Below are 19,315 nucleotides of genomic sequence, written 5' to 3' on the forward strand. Positions count from 1 at the left end.
TGTCCATCAAAAAACAGTAATTAGGCGGCGCCACCATACACCGAAATACTACCAAAAACAACCTACGTAATTTGGTCGGGTTATTTGTTGGTTCATGTTATACTCATGTCCCAGAGCCTAACTAGCGCCACCGGAGAGATTAGGAACTATTATTTAAAGCTGAAAGCGGTCACTTTTGAAACAATTCTGCCATAAGAGATTGGCATCCTTTCTATACCATCCATAGTACTTTGCTGTTTTAATATAAATACATATATACAGTACCGGCCAATAATATATCACCTCCATGTTTTTACGGTATAACTTTTTTATATATTTGTTTTTTTTTATGTATTGTTAACTTCATTTTTTTAGTAATATGCTGAGTATCCTACCAATTCACAGTATTTCATTGCAGTATTCATCATATATCTGTATCAAATGTCTAGTAAAATATGCAATCTACAAAGTAATGTCCTTACCCGATAGTTAGGACAGGACTGTACTTTGCATAATATTTATGAGCCCGTTGTAGGTAGAATAGGCTATTTGACAAATTTTTGAAAATGGTTTTAATTGATTGTTTATGACTTAATAATTACACTACATTGATATTTCCGTGAAATATCCTGTATTAAATATAAAAAAAAAACAATGTTAAAGTTTATTTATTTTGAACGCGCCTTAAACGCTGTTTTCGCAAAGGGGCTAATCACGTGACACGTGTGACGTCACGCGCAAGTAAACTCAGTCAATGACCTTAGTTAATCTTATGGTTTATATTGAATTCATTATTTCACTGTAAAATGGTATATAAATAGTGTACCTATATAGTGCCGCAATGTTTAAGTACGACTATAAAAAATCCAGACAAATCGTTTGTTTCCATTCCAACGAATCCCAAAAAAAGAAAAATGTGTTTAAAACTAGCGCGAAGAGACTCCAAAGAGCATTTTTGCGCATACAAATGTTTTTATGTGTGAAGACCACTTCGATGTAAGTCATATTTAACTGTAAATAAATATGGTAATTAAAGCTGCGGATTTTGTTATTTAACGAAACAAGATCTAGGTATTTAATGTATTACTACATAACCTCATAACATAGCTCTTTCAGCATTAGTAGGTAGTTAGTAGCATACTTTTTCTTTCAAACTAAAGTGCAGTATGGAGATACTATTCTCGTCATCGTATTCTATATATATATCGTCGTCGTATTCGTATCATCGAAATCGAAATGTTCGTAAATAAACAATTTCTACGTATACCCACACAGCTGTTTTAACATTTTTAAGTTCCGCAGCATAGTAATCCGGATTAACTTTAAAGAAAAATGCAACCATTGATGCGTCTATGTCTGGTAGGTTGCCGCTATCAGGTTTCACATATTTCGGCTCCATTTTGAGATTCTTATGAATATTGTGCCACTACACGATAAATATACGAATAAACCGACAAACGGATAAATCGGAATATATCAGAAAACTGTGGAACAATAACTAAAATTAACTAAATACAAATAAAACTGCTAAAACACTCAAGACCATGAATCTAGTATAACATGGATCGGTCATGAGGGGTGAGGCGAAATGACCGAACGGGATAGTCTTATGTATCTTTCAGTAGTAGTGACAGAGAGCAATATATTACTTTTTGTCTTTGTCATAGTTTCACTTTTCCACCGCTCGCTGCCACAACCGAAATTGTGGCAAACAAATAAGTACGTGACATGTCATGTCAATTATTGTTGTTTCTCTATGAAATTGTGCTTTCTCTTATAAAACATAGTGATGGTTAGCGTTTTGAATTGATAAAATAATGGTGAATTGTTCTGTAATTGGCTGTAATAGCCGCTCTGAGCAAAAATATGAGAACATAACCTTTCACACGTAAGTACGGTATTTTACACCTTCCTCTTAACGCAATATGTGAGAATAACATCGTAAAATTACGTTACACTCAAAGCAATGTAGAATCAAACGATTTCAATAAAAATATCACAATTATTTACGCAAATTAACAAAACGTTATTTGTAAAATTATCCGCCCAAATTACGTAGGTTGTATGTGGTAATATGTCAGCTACTCAGACGAGTCTGAGGTCAGCCTTTTTAATCTTCTTCTTAATTTAGCTGCATAACTATGGATGGCATAGAAAGGATGCCAATCTCTTATGGCAGAATTGTTGCAAAAGTGACCGCTTTCAGCTTTAAATAATAGTTCCTAATCTCTCCGGTGGCGCTAGTTAGGCTCTGGGACATGAGTATAACATGAACCATATAAGGCAACAAATAACCCGACCAAATTACGTAGGTTGTTTTTGGTAGTATTTTGGTGTATGGTGGCGCCGCCTAATTACTGTTTTTTGATGGACACTTTTCATATATAGAGATTTGGCTCCTTTGTATAGTCTCCATGTGCATAACAATCATGTTAGGGATACCAGATGAAAATATCATACTTTTATGGGTAATTTTGACCTCGAAGTTTTTTCGTATTTCTAATTCCAAAAAATAAAATAAACAAATGTTGTGAAAATTAAATGTGGTGTACATTAATTAGTGTGAATAATGTGATTGTGATTTGTGATTTCATAAAATTAAAACTCATAACACATTTTATTATACGTTTTATTTACTAAACATGTTTAGTTTTGTACCACCTGCGCGAATTATAGGAGGTATTTCATTGTTCATACGCCTAAAAAGAACGGCCCATTGACATTTTATTCAACAATTTTAATACCGTCAAACTTTGCCTCCAGGGTAATCGCCCCAACGTGATATCAAATATTGGGGTAATTTTTACCAATATGGTATCCCCACGTTTATGACGTCATCTATGTCAATCCCTTACGGGCGCACGCGGTAGGCCGCATCTATGTAATGCTAGGTCTATGCTCAAGACAATCAAGAATTTACCCGCGTGTGACGTCATCCGAGCGTTGACCAATCAGAGCGTTCACGTCCCTGATGAAATTTCAAAAAATATTAAATTTTCTTTCGTTTATTTTTCAAAAAATAAACATCATTTACATTCAAATATAGTGAAATATACTTTATTAGTTAATTATTTATTATCTTTCAGGATGACAGCAATTCGTTATATATATGTTATATATTTTTAATGTTGTCAAATACCCTATTGTTGGCGCGCTTTAGTTCTTTTTGCATAACTTTCTTAGTGTTTGATGGAAACCTAAACCTGAATAACTGTTTTTAGGGTTCTGTACCCAAAGGGTAAAAACGGGACCCTATTACTAAGACTCCGCTGTCCGTCTGTCCGTTTGTCTGTCACCAGATTGTATCTCATGATCCGTGATAGCTAGACAGTTGAAATTTTCACAGATGATGTATTTCTGTTGCCGCTATAACAACAAATACACTAAAAAGTACGGAACCCTCGGTGCGCGAGTTGGACTCGCACTTGGCCGGTTTTTTGTAATACTATACGCAACATTTTATTGTTTCAGTTTAGCTATAAATTTGACATATACACCTACTTTTTTCATAAAAAGTGGTATTTCTTTGTTTATAGCTCTTAAACCATACATTTTTTTGCAAACAATGTATAGATGAATCATAAATACATTTAATAACCTTTCATTACATGTAGCACACGTGGATGTGTGACTTGTGGTATAGCTATAATTTACATTTTGCGAATTTCGGCAGTGATTATCTGTATGACGTCATTATTTGTCAGTCAGGGACAATAGCGATGGTCTCCCGGCAGTTTTAAAATCCAGGTCATATTCCTAATAACATACTAGAAGCATAAGTGGATTAACCTGAAAATTACCAATTTGGATTTTTTAAACTTTAATGCTGATGCATTTGCTTTACATAATTTCCTAATTTTTGGTCAGATTTAGATTTTTTTGGTATCAGTGTGAGGTATCAAAGACGTCATCTTTAATGTTATAGTACATTACTTCAGGTTTGGTTGTAAAACCCAAATTATCGAATATTTTTTTACATCATTTCGATTTCTTTGTAAATTTCTCTTAAACTGTTGTATATTTTGGCATACAGTGTATAAATAAAATATAGAACATTTAATTGGCTTTCATTTAATATCCCACACTTGTATGTGCAATGCATAGTTGGGGTGCAATATGCAATATTCGCAACGAGGCGGGAGTCATTTTGATGACGCGCTGAAGCAGTGCCGGATTAACCAATAAGCAAAATAAGCACGTGCTTAGGGCACCACGTTTAGGGGGGCACCAGAATGCCAGGTTGAAAACGGTAAACATATTTTTAAATTAATACACATAATTTTTACCACACCATTTTATTTTAGTTGACCAAAAGTTCATTGCTTAAATAATGGTGCGTAATTCTTTGAGAAACATTCCGAATTTCACAACCCGTCTCGTTGGGCCCGAGTTAAAATCCCACTTTAAGTCTGAGCTTCAATTACGATCAGTGTGTATGAATCTCGAGGTCATGTTATACTAGATAAATTAAATGCGAGTAGAAATAGTTATTTGTTATACAAGGGTGCAAAGTTGTATTTTACCCGCGAGTGTGCAATTGAAACACGAGCAAGCGAAAGGATTCTATAGTTGAACCACGAGCGAAGCGAGTGGTTCTAAAATAGAATCCGGAGCGTAGCGAGTATTTCAACACACGAGAAGTACATGTAACACAAAACTTTTCCCCTCACTATAGCGAGGAAAGTGCAACATCCACAGACGTTAGATCATCTTCATCACTGGAATCACTTATTTTTTTACGATATTATAACAGAAAACACTGGAAATTCTGATTTTTACGTGAGTCGTGAGAAAAATTTTGTTGACAATGTTGACATTTCTGTTCTGACGTATGAAATGTCAAGGATGCGTTTTGAAATTGCATCGACTCAACTTGTGCGTTCAGAATTATATTTAACATCTATAAAAAATCTAACGTTTCTTATGGAATTTGCAGGTTTATGACTTAAAATTATTAAATAAAGCTGAATTTGGTATTTTTTATTAGATTCTCAAACCATTTATTTAATGATAATTAATATCAAACGAACCCTTGTTATGAGCGTTTTACGTTTTGTTATCTGTCAAGCTACTTAAACACGCTCCATCCAAGGTCAAATTACATCCCCCACTAGTGGATAAAATGCGTTTTTCCCCGCTTGTTTTAAAGGATAAAAGACGGCTTTCCGAGCTAGTGAGGGGAAAAGGTAGTTTTATGAATTATGTATTGTATAGTCAGATTTGCTCCGAAAAATTAATTATAGCCATACCATAAAAAAAATTGCTTTTCATAAAACTAGAAAATCAAGTGTTATTAGGTTAGAGTTAAATAAATGTTTGTGATAGTTTTAGTTTTTATTATTCATGCTTGTTTTTAGTAAAGAAAATCACCTTATGCTAGGCCAGTCAAATTAGATCCAATAAAAAGCGTTTTGAGAAATTAATTCCCAGCAAGCTGGAAATCATTTAAATACCTTCATTTGGTCCTAAATGCGTATAATCCGAATTTGCTCCCAGGAGGAGTGGATACATTTTGGGAGCCTTGGATGCGAATTTTCCGTCGGACGTACCGTTTTTGAATTACAAGCAAAAAATTGAAAAAGAGCAAAAATTTTTCCACAACTGGAACGATTTCCAGCTTGCTGAGAATTATTTCGTGGAAAAATCTAATTTGACTGGCCTATCACTATTTTGTAGAGATTTAAGTCTTTTTCAGAGAACTCTTTATTGCAAATATTTTTTCAAAACCATTATTTTACATAAAATTCATGAGTTGGTAGATAGACGAATCATGCAGTTACCTCTTTGTTATTTACTAATAGTTATAATAAAACCTACAATATTGTTGATGGTCTGATGGAGTCTTTATTTCGAAGTTCGAGTCCTTTTGAGTTGAGTTTAAAAAATACTTAATAAATGACTCGACTCGGGACTACGAGTGCAAAGAATCGAAAGTATTGTTGCAGTCCGCTGCAGTCTCGTAGAAGGGTTTCTCGACTCGAGTTTTTATTTGACATCCACACAATGTCATAGATTGGTCACGTCATTGTTTATTGCAGCCACACCTGGTTTACCAAATCAGTCAAATTTGAAAAAATCCAGGGTGCCCCCTCACCCTGGCCTAGAAATGCTTAGGGCACCAAAATATCTTAATCCGGCACTGCGCTGAAGTAGTTGGCCGGCGCCGCTGTCTCCCGGCAGTTTTGGAGACCCAGTACCATGCCCAACAACATACTAAAAGTTGAAAGCGGTTTCCGGATCTGAACTATATTCCCATAAGGCAGTGCACTACTTGTGACATTTTCAACCAAAAGGTACCACATTGTCGCTTGTCAATAACGTTGATTTCAAATTGAAGCTGTATGGAAATAGCGCCTTATTGACAACCGACAATAAGTACCCTTTTGATTGAAAATGGCACATTTACTCTATACAAGCTCATACAAAAACACTCAAAGGTGATATATTATTGGCCGGTACTGTAGATATTATAGGACAATTTTATACAGGTCAACCCTAGTCTATTTTTTGTTTATTTCCTTTCAAGTGTGTTGAAAAACGTCGTTTGTAACACGTGTGCATTGGTCATTAGTCATAATTACACACATCGACTTTTTTATTTCGCGCTCGCATTCAGCTCGCGCGCACAATATCGCCTTGATTGAGCTGCCCAACGTAGCGCACTGGTATTGTATTGTATTATAAGTAGTGTACTATTATATTATATTATATCAGGAACAGGATGGCGCTCGTCATGCTCCCCTGCGACCTGCCATGGTGGACCTCGGTGCAGCGGCACCTGAAACACCTGCTGCTGGCTTCCTCCCCCTCGAAGCTTGCTGCCAGCATGCTAAAAATTCACGACATGTGCAAGTGCGTATACTTAATTTGAAACCAACGAACTAGAACAACTGTGGAAGCCTAACTAGGTACTTATTAATCTCTCAAAAATTACACGTGTAATAGAATTGTAATTGTATTGCCTAGAGCTACTCAACTGTTCACTCAAGGTATTAAATACGGACACGGACAAAGTGCCAAAATATGTACACACTACCTTAATGTGTGGGATGTGTATACATATTTTTCTCACTTTGTCCGTGTCCATATTTAATACCTTCACTGATACCTGAATTAATATAAAAATAATATTGCTTTTCACAGTATTGGCATAGACCCAGAAGACGATATCAAGGATCCTGACTTAATGAAAGGATTAGAACAGTTCCTTACTGAAGAAATGGGAGCAGAGGAATGTCGCCACTTCCTAGACAATACCATTAGAATAATGGTAAACAGGGCGTTGCATTTGAAACGTTGGCGACCGCCCAAAGGATTAATGTTTAGTTTGCAACAGCAGAGTTAGTATATCAATATAATTATTTTCCCCTGTTTCAAAGAGTGAATTAATTTGATTATTTGATTAAGCTTTAATAAGTATTTACATCAACGGACCGGTAACAAAATAATTATTATTAGTTTTTAGACTCGTCCCGGTTAGTGGCCTATGGCCTATCCATAAGGGCGTCCGCAACGTCGCGCGGGTGCACGGAGCGGCCGCACGGGCGCGGATGAAATAAAATTGTAGGTAAAATCCGCCGCACGCGCCCGCATGCCATAGCGGTGCTCATGCTCATACTATATTTCGTTAATCACGCAGCGTACAGCGAACGCGAAGCGGCGCGGGGTGAATTTGATACCTATAGAAGTGTCCTACGTGGCGATCTCGTTGCGAACGCGAACGCGGTGGGCCCGCCGCGGCGCGACGCTTCGCTTCGCGTTCGCGAGTTGTTCGCTTACGTATTTAAGACGCTGGGCCCGCTCGCCCGCTGCATGTGCACGCGCGACGTTGTGGACGCGGACGCAATCCTAAGTCTGCAGCTAAAAATCTTCTCAAGTTACTTACACTCTAATAATGTCTTCATTTAATTAATAACAATTACTTACAGGTGACGTGACTGAATTAGATTACAATTTCGTATCATCTCTGGTTGCTCATGCTTTCTTCTCGACCCTTCCCAAAAGAACGCTCAAGACGCATCCAACTTTACAAGACTTCAACTTTACTCACTTCTTTAAGGATTTACACAGGTATTATCGTTTAAGGACATTACTGTTTTATTAGTATTTTTTTCTGAATACCCTACACGATATAAAGTTTTAAACTTTTTTTTTCAGAAAATCACAAATAAATAAGTTAAAAAGTTTACTCCATTATTTTGAGTGGTTAGATAAGAATAATAATGAAGGATCTATCAAGATAAGCCGACAGGTAACACATTTTCTAAGTATGTATTATACGATAAACTGTTTAAACAAGTCGAGAACCCCGAATATAATAATATGTAAATAAAATAAATCAATAAGTAATACCTACCAAAATCACGCTTAGGGGAAACTGTGTACCTTGGACCTAGTTTTACCTCCGACAGATGGCAATATTTCCACATTACCACAGTTATTGAAATATTTCATTTATATTATTTTAAAATTCAAACGTTATTATCACTACATAGTTAAAACAAAGTCGCTTTCCGCTGTCCGTCCGTCTGTCGCTATGTATGCTTAGATCTTTAATACTACGCAACGGATTTTGATGCGGTTTTTTTAATAGACAGTGTGATTCAAGAGGAAGGTTTATGTGTATAATTTGTAAAGGTTTTGTGTAAATTAGTTGAACTACCCGTGCGAAGCCGAGGCGGGTCGCTAGATAAGTATAAAAACCGGCCAAGTGTGAGTCGAGCTAGCGCACCGAGGGTTCCGTACTTTTTAGTATTTGTTCTTATAGTGGCAACAGAAATACATCATCTGTGAAAATTTCAACTGTTTGTGTAGCTATCACGGTTCATGAGATACAGCCTGGTGACAGACAGACAGGCGGACAGACTGACAGACGGACAGCGGAGTCTTAGTAATAGGGTCCCGTTTTTACCCTTACGCTACGGAGCCCTAAAAACAAGCCTTCAACGAAACTTGAGAGCAGCCGGTAACTCAAGAAAAAAAATTGTGTTATGAAAAGTCGGTATTAAAACTTAATATAATAGCTTAAAGTTAAGTAAATTAGCTACTCGATGATAGGATCATTTCAGTCTAATCTCAATTGGAAGTGCTATTACAAAGCTTAGGTACTTGTCCAAAAAGTTGCTTTGTTGTACAATCGGGGACATTCGCAGTGAACCACCTTCAGGGCAACAATCACTGCACTCATCTGCAGACGGTCAGGCGAAGATTTGCTTGACCAACTATAATTATTAGTTATCTGCGTTGTAAGTTAACAAGTAATCAGCCTAAGAAATTCTTAAAATGTTTTAGGCAAAAATATGACCATCACTAGACTTGACTTTAGACCAATGAAATCTGCAACGATTTTGATAGCATACGCAGTTCAAGTGTTATTTGTACGTCATAATTTCATACAAGTTTGACGTTTGCACTTGCATGACACTTGCACGGCGTGTGTTATCAAAATCGTTGCAGATTTTACTTGGTCTGACTAAGTATATTTTTCAAAGGTAATTGTACTAGAATAATCTATTGAATGGCGTAAATATGCTAAGAATATCTGTGATTTCATATATAAATATTATTTTTGTGATTATATTATAAATTTAATAATTAAAATTAACATGTCCGAGGTACAACGGGAAATGACCAAGGTACCTGGTATGTACCTGGGAACGTAAGGGTTGTTGTTCCTTGGACACTTTTCCCTTTTTTCAACAACGTATCCCATCAAAATAAATACAATTATATTAGATAGTTTATTATTGTATCTAATGATATTCGGATAAACAATAATTCTGCAGCCTTTAGTTTTTTTTTTATAATAAAAGAAAAAACTAACCGAGGTAGAACAGCTTCCCCTATGCTATATTAGAGTGCCAAGTTAAAATGATCTGAATGTAAATAGAGAGCCTCTTTAAAACATTACAGGTAATGACCTCGAAGCAATGGTTGACTATTGAGGACTGGTTGGAGTGCACGCTCCCACTGTGTAAACTGCAGGTTCGTCATAATACATAGTAGATACTCGTATACAGTACCTATCGAATACTGGTTGGAGTGCATGCTCCCTGTGTGTAAACTGCAGGTTCGTCATAATACATAGTAGATACTCGTATACAGTACCTATCGAATACTGGTTGGAGTGCACGCTCCCACTGTGTAAACTGCAGGTTCGTCATAATACATAGTAGATACTCGTATACAGTACCTATCGAATACTGGTTGGAGTGCACGCTCCCACTGTGTAAACTGCAGGTTCGTCATAATACATAGTAGATACTCGTATATAGTACTTATCGAATACTGGTTGGAGTGCACGCTCCCACTGTGTAAACTGCAGGTTCGTCATAATATATAGTATGTACTCGTATATAGTACCTATCGAATACTGGTTGGAGTGCACGCTCCCACTGTGTAAACTGCAGGTTCGTCATAATACATAGTAGATACTCGTATACAGTACCTATCGAATACTGATGGTTGGAGTGCACGCTCCCAGTGTGTAAACTGCAGGTTCGTCATAATACATAGTAGATACTCGTATATAGTACCTATCGAATACTGGTTGGAGTGCACGCTCCCACTGTGTAAACTGCAGGTTCGTCATAATACATAGTAGATACTCGTATACAGTACCTATCGAATACTGGTTGGAGTGCACGCTCCCACTGTGTAAACTGCAGGTTCGTCATAATACATAGTAGATACTCGTATACAGTACCTATCGAATACTGGTTGGAGTGCACGCTCCCACTGTGTAAACTGCAGGTTCGTCATAATACATAGTATGTACTCGTATATAGTACCTATCGAATACTGGTTGGAGTGAACGCTCCCACTGTGTTAACTGCAGGTTCGTCATAATACATAGTAGATACTCGTATATAGTACCTATCGAATACTGGTTGGAGTGCACGCTCCCACTGTGTAAACTGCAGGTTCGTCATAATACATAGTAGATACTCGTATACAGTACCTATCGAATACTGGTTGGAGTGCACGCTCCCACTGTGTAAACTGCAGGTTCGTCATAATACATAGTAGATACTCGTATACAGTACCTATCGAATACTGGTTGGAGTGCACGCTCCCACTGTGTAAACTGCAGGTTCGTCATAATACATAGTATGTACTCGTATATAGTACCTATCGAATACTGGTTGGAGTGAACGCTCCCACTGTGTTAACTGCAGATTCGTCATAATACATAGTACCTATCTAAATCCTCCTGCGCATGGCTTATTGATCTCTGGAAAAATTAGCTTAACTTTCTAAAGGTGTTTTCTACTGTAAGAAAATGACCATTATTAATGACCGTTTTACACGTAACTACACTCATAAGAGAACATTTCAGGCGTATCGTTATCAACGCGCGTGTATGTATTGGGCAGGTACGGCACGAAGGGCGACCCGAGCGTTGTGAAGCCGAAGACGCGGTCCGCATCTGCTTCGCCTCCAGCCGCGTAGGCGGTGACGCACTCATCGACGGCGATTCACAGGTTACAAATCAAATACCTGTACCATTGATCTTTTATCAGTAATGTGTCTAATGCTACTAAAAGTGCAACACGCAAAATCGCTTGGGCGACGAAGAAATTGTCGAGTCATAAAATGTCAGTCGGTTCCGACTTAATTCCGACTGTTGCAAGACTCTGTTGCTGGTTCTTTGCCTTTCACTAATTTAGTCGTTTTCCACAGTTCGTCTGACTCTTGTTTCTTAATTTCAGGAATCCCTGTGTATGTTCATGATGCCCGAACTGTTACCTGTCATGTTATCAGTAGAGGCTTTGGAAGACAATGAGGTGTTAAAAATAGAAAACGTCAGAATGGTTAGCAGAATACCCGATAAGAAAAACAAATCAAGTGTACAATTATTAGAAGAACCTAAACCGGTAAATATAGTGTTTATTAATACTTATAAGTAGATTAGTGTAACGTTTCAGTAAACTGTCTCAAAAGTGATCAAAAATACCAAAAACAGTTTAACCGGTTCAAGTGCAAAAACTAAAATATATGTAAGGATAAATTTAATTATCCATTTTGATTATTTTTCAACTGATTTTATTAATTAAACAGTTCATGTTTTAGTATTTTGGATAATTTTCAAGGCAGTTTACTGAAATGAAACACTAATCAATTTATAATAATTATCGAAGCAAAATTTATTTAAAAAAAAATTAGCTGTGTCATACATTTTGGCTGATCTGATATTGATATTCGTATGGGAGTCAATTTTTATTTTCGTGATTTCGGTATTGGTGTCCATAGTAAAAGTTGTTCAGTATGACCTATGTACATATTCACTCGTAACTTATTGCAGGTGACTATAAAATAACAGCCTGTATTTATACTGTTTTTATTAGTATTGAACTGTAACAATATTTTGATGGTAACTACTGGGAAAAAAATACCATAGTTACCCCCAACTCGGTAGTTGGTGGTAATTACGGGGATTTATTTTTCCAGTAGTTACCACTGGTAACAACTCGGTGGTAACTAGTGGGAATAACCCTAAATGTTGTGCTGCCGTTTAGCATCATCTACCGCAATTATAGTACATATACCTTCTAACAAAATGGCGGACCAGAAAATAATATTTGTAACGTTTTACAATTGAACAATATGTTTTCATCACACTTGCTTGTAAAAGAGGTCCGTAAATCCTAAATATTAACCTAGGGCTGTAATGTACGTCCGAAATTAGACAGTTATATTTTTCCCCCTTTTTTAGGGTTCCGTACCCAAAGGGTAAAAACGGGACCCTATTACTAAGACTTCGCTGTCTGTCTGTCTGTCCGTCTGTCACCAGGCTGTATCTCATGAGTCGTGATAGCTAGACATTTAAAATTTTCACAGATGATGTATTTCTGTTGCCGCTATAACAACAAATACTAAAAACAGAATAAAATAAATATTTAAGTGCGGCTCCCATACAACAAACATGTTTTTTTGTCGTTTTTGCGTAATGGTACGGAACTCTTAGTGCGCGAGTCCGTCTCGCACTTGGCCGGTTTTTTCTTCACAAGTGTGATGATATGATTGTGATGAAAACCATTGTGTGTGCCACTGGCGATACAGGAATAATGAACTCGTGTTAATTAAGCCCTCGCCTTGGGCTTCGGGTTCAATTCACACTCGTCCGTGAGTTCTTGTTTACTCCCTTAATATACAATGTACACGCGTGTTACAGGTCACGGTGTGTTTGATGGACGCTGAGGACTACAGCGCGTTGCCACTTAGCCAGTGGGAAGAAGACAACGTGTTGCGTGAACTAAACAAGTGTCTCCTCGCCTTCCAGCAATCTCCCATGCAATCTCGCGACACTCAGAGGCATGAGAGGAGGCTGTCGCCAATAGGTTACTTATTATTTTGTTCCTATTTATTGACACTTTCTTAAAATATAGTTGTTATAGTATAGCTGAAGGTATTATTTATATGTGCAATTTTCAACCAAAAGGGTACTTTTATTGTTGTTTGTCAATAAGGCGCTATTTCCATATAGCTCTAATTTGAAATCAACCTTAATCGACAACCGATAATGTGGTTCCTTTTTATTAAAAACGTCACAATATATCAACCGTTTTCCATAGATTTCATCCGATCCGAATAATGCAAGTACAACGACAATACGCAATAAATGCAGCCCAGCAACCATAAAAAAATCTACTTTATTGTGTTTAGGGGAATCATTCAGTCACACACCACCCGAGGTAGAAGCAAGCGTGGTGATTAAACAGGCGTCATCGTGCAGCACGCTCAACAGCTACAACAGCCGAAGCCCCTCCCCGCAGCCGCGCGACCGCCGCGACTGCGCCAACACGCTCAACCTGAACGATCCAAGTGAGCACTAGCACTAGCATTTTCAATGGGCCGGTCGAAGTATTCTACAGATGGCGCCAGGGGCTATGATGGCGCCATCTATGCAAACCTTTGACAGTTGCCAACCCCATTCAAATCCTAATACTATTGACGCCGAAAACGTTCCACTATAAGTCATAAATATGCTGTCTGTTTTTACCCAGAGTCCCTGTCTTGATGCCACTTTAATCAGTAGGTACACTTGACGACCGTTCTGGTCTAGTGGGTATAGTACCCTGCCTATGAAGCCGATGGTTCTAGGTTCAAATCCCGGTAAAGGCATTTACCTATATTTGTGTGATGAGCACGGATATTTTGTTGCTGAGTCTTGGGTGTATTCTATGTATTTAAGTATTTATATATACCTATATATATTATTATATCGTTGTCTGAGTACCCACAACACAAGCCTTCTTGAGCTTACTGTCGGGCTTAATCAATATGTGAAATAATGTCCAATAATATTGATGTATTTGTTTTTTTTTATTATATTTACATATTTTGTCGTTAGGCGTCGAAATATTAAAGCGGAAGTGTTGGCTGTCACCCGACGGTGCGACGCTGAACAACCGGCGAGGGCGGTTCATCGTGCTGGGCTCGTCGGGCGAGTGCCTGCCTGTGACGCGCGCGCCCGCGCAGGACCGCGACCAGGACGACAGCCTCTACTCCAGCTGCGACTCCAGCGACGAGGAATATCACAGTGCCAATGATAGCTTCGACTACGGAAAATGTAATGTCTTTTTCACTGCGCTACCGTTTTCAAAAGTCAGTAGATAACTTATAGTTGGTCAAGCAAATCTTGTCCGTAGAAAAAGGCGGCAAAAACTGTCACTCAGATGCCACGTCACTGAAGTGTCAAAACTGAAACTGAACTTTAAGCACATGCACATAGGTCTATGTTGCTCTGGTGTATGTGGCGGTTTAATCCGTCTTTGGCGTTGGACCTGCGGTGCCGATATATCCGTCATTGGCGTTCAAAAGGTTAAGACGGGAACTTGGTGGTGCATACACCATTCTGACGCGTATGGCCTTGCCTTAGTTGAAGTCGTCTCAGTTTTATGACCGAGCGTTAGTTTCAGGTTGGGTAAAAATGCTTTCGTATATCCGGAATAGAGTTGTGCCGTTCCCGGTAACATTCCCCATTTTGTATGGGGAAATTTCTCGCTCGGTAACATTCCCCATACTAAATGGGTAATGTTACCGGGAACGGCACAACTATAATCCGGAATAATCCGGATGTTCTTCTCCACAAGTCCACAGGTCGCAATTCTCGAACGATTCACATTAAATGTTGTGAGCAGGTGCGATGATTAAATATATTTTTTTGTTGTAGCAAATTTTAGAAACTTTTCAACTTTTCAAATAGGCGGATTTATTCATTTCAGCTTAAATCTATCCTCGCGAGGCTTAAGCCACTAGTATTTGGCCTATACCATTCCAACAAAGTCTTGATTCAGTCTTGCCCTATTCAATAGTCTCTAAAATAAGTATGCTTGCAATTTTCGTGTATGAGGTGACCGAGAGCCGTTCAATAATAAATACTATAAGTAAGTACATGTTGGAGAGCTGGGATTCAAGTTACGTTTTAATTTCAGATGGTAGCGAAGACGAAGGAAGGGGTGAAAGTGCTCGTCCCAACTCATTTCAGTATTCTAAAGAGTTGTCCACTGAGGAGCGTCGGCAGAGCTTCGCGGGGCGGCTGAGGGAGGCGCTGCAGGAAGCGCAGCCCTCATGCACCTCAAGCACCGGCGACTGGTCCAGCGACAGTTCCAGCTACGCAGTCGGCATCAGCATCTCCGGCGCCGAGCTCAACGACAACGATATAAGGTACCTTCCATAGCATAATCACGTACCATGTCCCTCATGAGTACCTATATCATACTTATACTCCAAGGTTAGCTAGCTTGAGACTATAGCCCAAACCGATGACTGGCCGTGGGACGTACCAATTTATAACGTACCTAACAGAACCACTTAACTAAATATTAACAGTCAAACTACTTACATGTACACTGTGCAGTATTTACATCTTCAATGTTGTTCTGTCTTGTAATCTTAAAATCTAACTGTCGGTAACCACAAATAAAGTCAGACCGATCACTAAACTTTAATAACATACGTGCAGGTAGCATCATATAGTTTCATTAACACTGAGTATATTTTATTATTATAAAGAGTAAACTAGGTATTACCGAGACAAAATCTTTGTGGTTTTGAATGCAAAATTTGCAAACCGAAAAACCAACTGTCTAGTCTAAATATGCTGCCTATTGGCTAATTTTAATGACGTAATTCTTGCGCGCGTGCTCGATGCAAGTGTAGTGTTGCCAACTTGGCAATCACAAAAAAAGATGAAAGGAGGCGTACGTTAAAAAAGCGCCCTCCACACTCGTGCGCGAATTGCGGCGCGAAGCCGCGAACGCGAGTGTGGAGTCGATTTCGCAGATCTGTGACGCCCTTTCCACACTCACACTCGCATCCGCGGCTTCGCACCGCGATTCGCGCACGAGTGTGGAGCGAGCTAAAGAAGATAATTTCTCGAACAAAAAATACACAGAATACATACAAATCTAGTTTAGCCAGTGGGGGACACTCCTCCTTTCGGGCAAACTCGGCTCCGTTCGGCTCAGCATTGCTCCGAGCAATGAGGGCTATCGTTTTTTTGCTCACCAGTTGGCGCCTCTGTTGATGGTGGTCCAAAAGACTATGGATGGTCTCCATGCAAAAGACTAAAGAACAGCTGTCAGTCATTGAAGTGACAAGTGACATTTGGCATTTCGTACTTTGAGAAGACCACCCACCATCCACACTAGCGCCCCTACCGGCGAATTCATACGCGTTAGCCCTCATTATTAGGGTTGTGCAACTTGACATCCCTTTGCGTGTACGACCACCGATAAGATAATGACCTGAATTTTGACAACCCTAAATAGCCGAAAGGGTAGGGAGTGTAGGTTACCATACATAAGAAAGAGACAGCATGATTCGTCCCTTAATCGCTGTCAAACTTCAGGTTTGTAGGAAGTGACCTTTCTGTACGGTAGTACCACAGTGCTGCCAACTTGGCATGAATGGTGCCAGATCTGGCATAATTTCACACCCTTTGGCATCAAAATTTTCCATTTGGCATCTGGCATAATTTTTAGCACAATTTAGTGTATGAAGTCAATTATGTCCCTAAGCCAAGTTTGAAACCTACTTGGCAATGATAGATAATCCATGGCACAACCGTCAAAAGCGCGCTCCACACACGAGTGTGGATGGAGGCTAAAGGAAATTTTATACATACGAGAAATAGGGAATATTACGCGAAACTCTGCGTAGTACTACTACCACAATATGAGGGTCTATCGCGAAACAAAAAAATCGAAATTTCGTGATCTCACATCTCTGTCACTCTTGCAAATTTGAACGATAAAGAGGCTGATAGCGAAATTTAGGATTCGTGTTTCCCGGTATGTATAAGTTTAGGTATGTAAGGTTTCCAGTATGTATAAGTTACTCTATGGTTTACTATAAAGGCTGCACTCTGGTGGCAGAATATTGCAGTAATATCCCCTATTATAAACCGTAACAGACTACCGCACCGCACCGCGACCTTAGTGCCAGGTGGTGCCAGGTGATTGCCAACAGTTATTTAAAATCAAATGACATTTGTTGTAAGGTCGGTACGTCGGTGCAGACTTACAGACCTTAACCACCTGGCTTTTGTATTTTTGTGTACGTGGACCTTAATAGTGACACAGTCAGAAATTTGCTTAAAACGGCGAAATATTGTCATTGTGTTATTGTTGTAGTTTTCGACGAGAAAATACAATTGTCACTTTGATAAGAAATTAAATTATAATACACAGTTACACAGTGAAACCAGCAAGACAATGTCTTTGCGTTTCTTTTTTTCATACGCGTTACCAATTAAATTGTCAATCTAATCAGATTAAGCGTAAAATTGGCTCGTCTAGACACTCACTAATCTGTTTTGTGTTATCTATGGTATCGTAATGCATCGACAGCTACAGTGTGGAGAGTATGGATGGTATAGAAAGGATGCCAATCTCTTATGGCAGAATTGTTGCAAAAGTGACCGCTTTCAGCTTTAAATAATAGTTCCTAATCTCTCCGGTGGCGCTAGTTAGGCTCTGGGACATGAGTATAACATGAACCATATAAGGCAACAAATAACCCGACCAAATTACGTAGGTTGTTTTTGGTAGTATTTCGGTATATAGTGGCGCCGCCTAATGAGGGCTATCGTTTTTTTGCTCACCAGTTGGCGCCTCTGTTGATGGTGGTCCAAAAGACTAAAGAACAGCTGTCAGTCATTGAAGTGACAAGTGACATTTGACATTTCGAACTATGGAAAAGACCACCATCTACACTAGCGCCCCTAGCGGCGAATTCACACGCGTTAGCCCTCATTACTGTTTTTTGATGGACACTTTTCATACATAGAGCATACTATGCAAATGGATCGCTAGCTTTTTGTCTGGCAGACGCATACGAGCCGTAGTAGACGGAAGCTGCTCCAATAGCATGGACATTAACGCTGGCGTTCCGCAAGGCTCTGTGCTATCCCCAACGCTGTTTTTGCTGCACATCAATGACATGTTGTCTATCGACGACATTCATTGCTATGCAGAGGACAGTACTGGGGATGCCTATTACGCAGGCCGTGCCAACATCCCTCGTTCCGTGGTGCTGGAGAGTCGTGAAAAGCTTGTGTCGGATATTGAGGGCACTCTATCCAGAGTTTCGGTGTGGGGCCGGGACAATTTAGTGCGATTCAACCCCACCAAGACACAAGTTTGCGCGTTTACCGCTAAGAAAACCCCATTTACTGTGGTCCCACAGTTCGAAGGCACAGCCCTTACCATGTCAGGGAGTATTGGGATCCTCGGTGTCGACATTTCCATTGACGTCCAATTCCGTAGCCACCTGGAAGGGAAGGCTGATCTGGCATCCAAAAAACTCGGTGTGCTCAATAAAGCACGGCGATACTTTACTCCGGGGAAAAGACTGCTGCTATATAAATCGCAAGTCAGGCCCCATATGGTGTACTACTGTCACCTTTGGGCAGGAGCACCTGGATGCCAGCTTGGACCCTTCGACTCAGTCCAAAGGCGCGCTGTACGAATCGTCGACGATCCCAAACTCACAAGCGGTATTGAACCTTTAAGTCTAAGGAGAGACTTCGCCTCCTTGTGTGTGTTCTAACTTCTACAGCTTGTACAATGGGCTGTGCTCTGAAGAATTGTTTGACATGATGCCAACGGCCGCTTTTTATCACCGCACCGCTCGCCATCGGCAGGGTGTTCATCCTCACACCCTAGCACCTAAATGGTCGCGTACTGTGCGGTTTAAGAGGAAATGTACAGGTTTTTAAAGGGTCAGCAACGCGCGTGTAATATATCCGGTGTTGCAGGTGTCCATAGGCTACGGTAACTGCTTACCATCAGGCGGGCCGTATGCTTGATTGCCACCGACGTGGTATAAA

General features: G+C 39.4%; 2 protein-coding genes across 3 annotated transcripts in view; one reads left to right on the top strand and one right to left on the bottom strand.

Moving 5' to 3' along the window:
* Positions 1 to 19,315, bottom strand: part of LOC134754951 (uncharacterized) — a 533,971-nt gene that overhangs the window by 403,722 nt on the left and 110,934 nt on the right. The gene's annotated exons all lie outside the window — the stretch shown is intronic.
* Positions 1 to 19,315, top strand: part of LOC134754832 (uncharacterized) — a 64,138-nt gene that overhangs the window by 8,539 nt on the left and 36,284 nt on the right. For both annotated transcript variants that reach the window (XM_063691260.1, XM_063691261.1), the window contains exons 2-12: positions 6,700 to 6,831; positions 7,123 to 7,319; positions 7,908 to 8,049; positions 8,137 to 8,230; positions 9,892 to 9,963; positions 11,355 to 11,462; positions 11,691 to 11,855; positions 13,154 to 13,319; positions 13,645 to 13,803; positions 14,333 to 14,551; positions 15,417 to 15,648. In XM_063691260.1, coding sequence (XP_063547330.1) covers positions 6,701 to 6,831; positions 7,123 to 7,319; positions 7,908 to 8,049; positions 8,137 to 8,230; positions 9,892 to 9,963; positions 11,355 to 11,462; positions 11,691 to 11,855; positions 13,154 to 13,319; positions 13,645 to 13,803; positions 14,333 to 14,551; positions 15,417 to 15,648 — 1,685 coding nt within the window. In that variant the 5' untranslated portion in view covers position 6,700. The remainder of the gene's footprint in view (positions 1 to 6,699; positions 6,832 to 7,122; positions 7,320 to 7,907; positions 8,050 to 8,136; positions 8,231 to 9,891; positions 9,964 to 11,354; positions 11,463 to 11,690; positions 11,856 to 13,153; positions 13,320 to 13,644; positions 13,804 to 14,332; positions 14,552 to 15,416; positions 15,649 to 19,315) is intronic.

Source organism: Cydia strobilella, chromosome Z (genome assembly GCF_947568885.1).
Source record: "Cydia strobilella chromosome Z, ilCydStro3.1, whole genome shotgun sequence".
NCBI classification, from domain to species: Eukaryota; Metazoa; Arthropoda; class Insecta; order Lepidoptera; family Tortricidae; genus Cydia; species Cydia strobilella.